The sequence below is a fragment of the Etheostoma cragini genome, chromosome 16, assembly GCF_013103735.1.
Source record: "Etheostoma cragini isolate CJK2018 chromosome 16, CSU_Ecrag_1.0, whole genome shotgun sequence".
NCBI classification, from domain to species: Eukaryota; Metazoa; Chordata; class Actinopteri; order Perciformes; family Percidae; genus Etheostoma; species Etheostoma cragini.
In genome coordinates, this window is record NC_048422.1 from 3,751,996 (window position 1) to 3,760,078 (window position 8,083).

Genomic DNA, 8,083 nt, shown 5'->3' on the forward strand with positions numbered 1-8,083 from the left:
CACATATATATATATATATATATACACATATACATACACATATACATAGATATATATATATATATACATACACATATACATATATATATATATATATGTATATGTATGTACATATATATGTATATATATAACATATTGCAATATTCCGCGATATATTGCAATTTATAACATTTTTTATCAACTTCTTATTTTTCCCAATTTCAAACGATGTCTACAAAAAGAAACTTTGTCAACATCTGTTTTATCTAAAAAGATACATTTCTCTGTTCAGATCCCTTTAATTTTATCGCTGCAAAACTGGGACAAACTGACCAACACATATTTCATAAAAGATCCATGCTTAGCGCCTGTTGATGCTGACTGCTGAACAGGTGACAAATTACGAGGTGATGAAGAAAGAAATCCTGCGCCACAAAGATTCCACGATTGAACGTATGATGCCACAGCCAAAGACTACCCTACCACACATCTCCACCTACAGACCACAACGGGACAGGAAACGGGGCCAGTGGGAGTTCCGCCCGTGCCGGTCCACATTGGGAGGGAGTGCCATATGTTGCGCCAACGTTGGGCCATGATGTCTGGGGATGTAGAAGGACAAGGAAACCAGAAGAGAGGAAGCCGGAAGGGTGGGACGGAGTCCAGAAAGGCGAAGGCCCGGATGTGTGGGTTTCAGGAAGTGGACCCCCAGGTGTCAACAGGACCGCACACTTACCCCCACTTTTTGATAAAGAAGAAATCCAGTTGTGAAGAAGAATGATGAAGGTGTGGAGATTTTATTGGTCCCTTTGTACGTCTCGCAGGCCCAGTCCCACCTTCTTGGGGCTCATCTAGGGGTAGAGCAGACCCTAGACTGGAACAAAAGCCGATTCTACTGGCCGGGGGGGAAGAGAGCAGTGGAGGAGTACTGCTGCAGTTGCCTGGAGTGTTAACTAGTGGCACCGAAGCCACTTTTTCGCAAACCCTTGGTTCCCCTACCTATCATCTCAGTCCCTTTCAGCAGGATTGCCATGGACCAGGTGGGACCCTTACCCAAGAGCAACCGAGTACTGTCCATCTTCTATCTGTTGACATGTTGCTAAAATACCGCATAGTGTCTATATCAACGAGTATGGCTAACAACCCCCCCACCCCCTAGACATAATGGTTTTACAACTTAATACTGGCATGCGCTCAACTTCGGTGCTACGTCATTCCTAGCTCCGACCTCTGGCAAAAAAGGTAAATAGAACGAAGGATAAGCACGCACAAGCTCACATGCCAGGATTGTTAAATGGAAATTCGGCCTGATGCGTGTCTTTTTGCTGATATCCGTTTCCTTCCTTACTCTTTCTGTGTGTTGGAATTTTAAATTCTGGTGGGTTTAGGAGGACTATGGTTACCTGCTCCTCAGATCTCTGCAGGATAAATCCAGACCGCTAGCTAGACTATCATGACGATTGTGATTGGTTAAAAGAAATGCCAATAAACCAGAGCATGCTGTTCTCCCATCCCAGAATGCTGTGTGGTCCATTCCACAGCGCTCGGATGGGCTGGCAAAACAAGACTACTTTTAAGTTCATTAGTTAACTTTTCCAAGGAAGAATAAAGTGCCCGGTTGACTTTGTTATTTCCTGTGATCATTAACGTGAATATTATGTGAGTGTTTGTGACCTGGTCTCGTGAGAAGGCGGTGACGAGGTTAAGGTGTCCGGTCTTCATCATCTCCTCCCACTCTGTCCTGAAGTAGAAGTCTTTGTGCTCAGAGCGACAGCCAAAGAACAGGACGTTGGCTAAACAGGCAGACAGGAAGGAGGGGTGTCATGTCAGAGCTGGGAAATGATGTAATGTGTTGTCATTTATTTAGAGAACACGAAACTCCTAGCGGTAAAGATCTCACCGTTTTCCCCCTCAGCGATCCTCTCTTGTAAAGCCGACCTGAAGGGGGCCACTCCCGTTCCGGGTCCAACCATTATCACAGGGGTGTCCTCTTTAGGGAACCTCATGGCTCCCTTCTTCACCCACAGAGGCACGTACATCTCCCCTGGAACACCATTTAATATTACACAAACACCAGTGACATGGCTTTAAATGACTTTTTTACAAGTTATATGATATTTTTTTATAAAGTGAAGGTAATTATGTATAACACGTCTGCTTTCAAAATACAAATATTTCTATTAATAGCTATGTTTATTTGTATCAATTGCAGCGCCCCCAAGAATTTATTAGAAACATGGCTTATTTTAGAGATGCACCGATTACAATTTTCTAGGCCGATTGTCATTGAGTTTGACTTGCTAATACTGAGTTTAACAGATTCAGATTTCCTTTTTCTAATCACTTTACAGCACACACAAATACTCATTTTCTATCTTTTCTCTAATGGAACATTGTGCATAGAAGATTTTTCTTAACAGATAATCCATATAAACTAGAACTATATAAATTACTCCTGGTGTGAAATTCACACACATCTAAAGTGCAATGTTATGGAACAACCATTTAAACAAAAAAATGTAATATATTTAGCAAAGTAAACTTCTGTATGAAAACAGGGAAAACAGGTAATGTATTTGTACAAAAGGCCGTTTATAAGCAGTGATTGTAAGAGTGCATGTTGGAGAATTGCATGGACACCACGGGCGTGTGTGTTCTTCACTTGTTAGCTAGGTGGCACCATGTGTGTGTTGGTTGTATACTATTAATATATGTGTTTAAGGGATAGAACAATGGAGGATATTCTTAGTCATAATTAAGTCCAAAGGGAAAATGGAAAGATATCAAAATAAAATATTTTACTACACTACTAGAAACAAATAGAACATTTAAATTTAAAAGAAAAAGCTAAGTGTGTGTATTTGTATTTATTTGTGTTAATCTATCTGCCTCTGTTTGTTTGTTTGTTTTAGATAATATTGATGCTGTGCTTTTGACATTGGCAAATGTGAAAGTTGGACACAAGTCTGCTGGCCTTCTATCCCACAGGTAATCAGGACACCCCTCCATCTCCTTCTTTACGATATATCTATGTGTGATGTATTGTATGCATTGCTGTAAAACCAATTGCAATTAAGGGATGAAAATAAAATTGGAAAATGTAACCCCCTTAATGTTTTTTGCCTGAACATTTGAACATTAATTCAAAGTGAGCAACTGTTTTGTAGAAATGTAGTCGTGATTATGTATATTTGACATTTCAACAAAGTGAGAAGAAATTGGTGAATGCCACGAATGATCTTAAGTCACTTGTATGCCTGTTCATACAAGGGGTTCTTGCATAAGGCCATGTTGACACATTTATTCCAACATGGTAACACATTGATTTAAGCTGCACGCTACTGAGAAAACGCTAACCGAGAAAAGGAACACAATGTATGCATGTCTGATATTAACACACAACCTCCAGCCAATCAGAATGAAGTCATCTCTGTGGCTGTGATCTTAGCACTAGTACGGTGTGGTGAGAGACCTTGTGCAGGGTCCAGGGAGGCTAACCAGGTGGAGCAGAGGCCTCTTCGCGGTTTATACATCTTGGTTTTGTAAGTAACCACAGCTACTAGGATCTGAAGCCTGTGTGGGTGAGCCTGTGCAGAGAGAAGGATTTTCTAGAATGAGTCAGAATTTCACACTGTGATTTCTGTCTACTGATTAAATGTAATTAGGCTTTGCCTAAAGCATCCAGATGACACACAGCAGATTTCTCTGTAACGTTTAAATAATAAAAATGTTAAAATGGTATAAAGGATGAGCTACCCGGAGAGAGGAGGCAATGGAGAACGAGCGGGGCTGGATATCAGGGAACAGATCTAGCAGATAGTCTGCTTTGAGTTCTGCTGTAGTGTGTGGGAAATCTGCCAAGACCTGCAGCAGCAAGGGCACAACAAAACACAGTCGCTCAAGAACATGTTAAAAGCCTCTATGTGTAGAAATAGGTCTGTCTCCTACTGGAAGCAACAAAAAAGACAGGCAATAAATATAAGCAATAAATATATTGAGATGAATGTGCTATAAGCAACACTTTGACTATCTATTTTTAGGAGCATTACCTAATCTTTCTACAAACAACATGTATATATGCAATCAGAATAATTACAATTATGTTATAATCACATGCACAGGAGCTTTAAAATAAAGTAAAAAGAGTGGACTGGACTCCCAGCCCAGCACCGACTCTAACCCCGATCATCACCTCCAGCGCGGTGCGTCGGGGGCGGTTGCAGTAGCTGTGCAGCTCGTCCTGGCCTGCCGTGGAGCTCAACTCGACCAGCTTTTCCCGCTCCAGCTCATTGGTGGCAAAGGTAGACAGCAGCTCAAAGAAGGAGCGGCGAGGCACAGCAGCGATGTCTAGGTAGCTCTCCACCAGGTAGCGCACAGTGCAGGGCTGGGGAAGCCTGGCTGGAACTGACAAGACAGAGGTTTATGGTCATTTCAACATGCGTCTAGATCCACGAAATTTTGCCGGATGGCCTTATTTTCGGCCGCAAGTCCGTTCCCTTGGGCTTTCTTAGTGTGTCTTTGTTTGCGTTTCTTATGTTCAGAAGATTGTGGCGTCCAGTGACTTTCGCGCACAAACACTCAAGTGAAGATAATAGCCACTTCTGAAAAGTCTGTCATGTTTAATTATAATCCTCCGTGTGTGTGTGTGTGTGTGTGTGTGTGTGTGTGTGTGTGTGTGTGTATATACACTCACCTAAAGGATTATTAGGAACACCATACTAATATTGTTTGACCCCCTTTGCCTTCAGACCCGCCTTAATTCTACGTGGCAGTGATTCAACAAGGTGCTGAAAGCATTCTTTAGAAATGTTGGCCCACATTGATAGGATAGCATCTTGCAGTTGATGGAGATTTGTGGGATGCACATCCAGGGCACGAAGCTCTCGTTCCACCACATCCCAAAGATGCTCTATTGGGTTGAGATCTGGTGACTGGGGGGGGGGCATTTTAGTACAGTGAACTCATTGTCATGTTCAACAAACCAATTTGAATTGATTCGAGCTTTGTGACATGGTGAATTATCCTGCTGGAAGTATCGATCAGAGGATGGGAACATGGTGGCCATAAAGGGATGGACATGGTCAGAAACAATGTTCAGGTAGGCCGTGGCATTTAAATGATGCCCAATTGGCACTAAGGGGCCTAAAGTGTGCCAAGAAAACATCCCCCACACCGTGACACCACCACCACCAGCCTGCACAGTGGTAACAAGGCATGATGGATCCATGTTCTCATTCTGTTTACGCCAAATTCGGACTCTACCATCTGAATGTCTTAACAGAAATCGAGACTCATCAGACCAGGCAACACAGTCTTCAACTGTCCAATTTAGGTGAGCTCTTGCAAATTGTAGCTTCTTTTTTCTATTTGTAGTGGAGATGAGTGGTACCCGGTGGGGTCTTCTGCTGCTGTAGCCCATCCGTCTCAAGGTTGTGTGTGTTGTGGCTTCACAAATGCTTTGCTGCATAACTCGGTTGTAACGAGTGGTTTTTTCAGTCAAAGTTGCTCTTCTATCAGCTTGAATCAGTCGGCCCATTCTCCTCTGACCTCCAGCATCAACAAGGCATTTTCGCCCACAGGACTGCCGCATACTGGATGTTTTTCCCTTTTCACACCATTCTTTGTAAACCCTAGAAATGGTTGTGCGTGAAAATCCCAGTAACTGAGCAGATTGTGAAATACTCAGACCGGCCCGTCTGGCACCAACAACCAAGCCACGCTCAAAATATCTTAAATGGCATTTCTTTCCCATTCTGACGTTCAGTTTGGAGTTCAGGAGAATGTCTTGACCAGGGCCACTCCCCTAAATGCATTGAAGAAACTGCCATGTGGCTGGTTGATTAGATAATTGCATTAATGAGAAATTGAACAGGTGTTCCTAATAATCCTTTAGGTGAGTGAATATATATATATATATATATATATATATATATATAAATTAAGGCTAACACCAGAAACACACTGCACGCAAAAACATTGCAAATAGCCACAAAACGCTGTGAAGTGGAGCTATTTTGAATTTGGTGGCCATGTATTCCAACCTGTCTGGCCACACCGGCTGGGATCAGAGAGGGTATTGTATCAGTGTATTGGTATGGTGATTTCCTATGAACAGTAGGCTCAACTCCAAAAAAGGTTACAGGGGTGTTAATGAAGAGCAGGTTATTAGCTGTAATTTCACTTCTGGATGTGGAATATTGTGTTACATCTAAAGTCAATTGCAGGCTAAAAAAATATACTGTATATATATATTTGTCATTATTTGCTATGAACTAAAAGTCTTGGATAATGCACACAGTCAGACAGCCAGACATGCAGAGAGACAGTCAGAAGGGCAGACAGACAGACAGACAGACAGACAGTCAGACAGGCAGACAGGCAGAGAGACAGTCAGACAGGCAGAGAGACACACATGCCTACCTGCAGTGTTGTCTGTGGCCCTGAGAGTGAACCTGGCCTCTGGATCTAATCTCAGCAGTTGACAGAATTGCTGTACGTCTTCTTGTAAGTTACATGGACGCACCATCACCACGTCACCAGCAGCATACCTAAACAGCATTACCACAAGTAATTACCACTTTCATTTTGCATTTGAGAAGAACAAAAAAAGTGGACCACACAATTCACCACAGTACTGCTAGTCTGCATCCTTTGCGTTCCACTTTGGGAATTGCTACAATGCTGCAGGAAAATCCGACAGATGCATGTATCTTCCGTTTCAATCCGCTTTCATTGTGTTAGAATTTTAAAATTGGGTGGATTTACGAGGACTACGATTTACTGCTCCTCAGATCTCTGCAGGGTAAATTGAGACAGCTAGCTAGACTATCCGTCCAATCTGAGATTTCTCTCGCTTGACTATTTTGCAGCGGCTCTGTGCGGAGTTTAGCGTCGTCCATGACGATTTTGATTTGTTTAAAGAAATGCCATTGAGCAAGGGCATGTTTCCCTTCCACCCCTGAATGCTAGGGTTAAGTAGCCAGACCCTCCTTCAGTGCGCTGTGGAGGAGGGTCTGACGAAGCGAGACTACAGTACTGCAAACCTCCCGTCCGATTGTTGGTGGTAAGTATTGTCATCCCTACAAACTTTTTGTCCGGACCGCAATGAGCAGTAAACATGAAATTCATATATATATATATATATATATATATATATATATATATATATATATATTATGGATATTAATTTATTAATGACAATTACTGTATGCTGTTGGCATTAATGAAAATAAAAAATACATATGAAATACACTATATAAAGGAGAGTGGTTGCACAAAGGCTTTTTAAGTTCTTTGGCCACATTCGGAACACAGGGGGGACAATTGTTTGAATAGACTGATCTGAGAAGAATCTCCTCATCAACTGGCTCTATTAAATGTCATTAAACTGATTTCATTTCATTTGTGCATAAGAGATGAATTTTTACAACAATGATCTTGGAAGGCAGTAAATGTCTCTTATTTAACATGACGTCATTTAGTTCAGACTTGTGTCGTGTTGAAAGTGTTAGAGAAATGTTTGAGGTCTGCCTTGTAAGTTTGCTATCGGGACTGTTACATGAAAGTGATCAGGGCACTTATACAGACATCAATCAAATTAACTGATTGATTAATCAATTTTTATTTGTCACATGAAATTGTACGAGTTACAACTCCAGTGAAATGTCGCAGTCTAACTGAATCTCCATTGGGCGCGTCTGTGCTGCATGCCGGTTTTGTTCCATCCTCCAGGAGCGTCTTACAGCGCTGATCCATTTGTGCGACATGACTGGAGCATGGCGTCGCGACGTCACACATCCATGGTTGATGCTCCACGCCCCTGACTTACAGCTGATTGGACAAATGTGTCACGTGGGTCTGGCTGCTTGAGAATTTCAAACCACTGTCATGGCAGCTCAGACAGAATACAATGTCATATTTTACAAAAAATAGTTCATTGAAACGTGTTTCTGTTCGGCTGTCTGAAAGCCCCGCGGCTCGGCTGTCTGAAAGCCCCGCGGCTCGTGTGAAAACAGTCCTGGCGCGTATCTTTAGCGGAGCCCAGAGCCTCTTTGTGCACGCTTCTGGGATGCGCCGTGTGAAGGGGGGGGGGGGGGGGGGGGGG

General features: G+C 42.5%; 1 protein-coding gene across 2 annotated transcripts in view; it reads right to left on the bottom strand.

Annotated features, from left to right (window-relative positions):
* The window catches only part of ndor1 (NADPH dependent diflavin oxidoreductase 1), a 17,964-nt gene that overhangs the window by 2,569 nt on the left and 7,312 nt on the right, over positions 1 to 8,083 (bottom strand). For both annotated transcript variants that reach the window (XM_034896227.1, XM_034896226.1), the window contains exons 8-13: positions 6,400 to 6,527; positions 4,172 to 4,383; positions 3,736 to 3,843; positions 3,452 to 3,566; positions 1,880 to 2,023; positions 1,654 to 1,772 (exon numbers count right to left, since the gene is read on the bottom strand). In XM_034896227.1, coding sequence (XP_034752118.1) covers positions 1,654 to 1,772; positions 1,880 to 2,023; positions 3,452 to 3,566; positions 3,736 to 3,843; positions 4,172 to 4,383; positions 6,400 to 6,527 — 826 coding nt within the window. The remainder of the gene's footprint in view (positions 1 to 1,653; positions 1,773 to 1,879; positions 2,024 to 3,451; positions 3,567 to 3,735; positions 3,844 to 4,171; positions 4,384 to 6,399; positions 6,528 to 8,083) is intronic.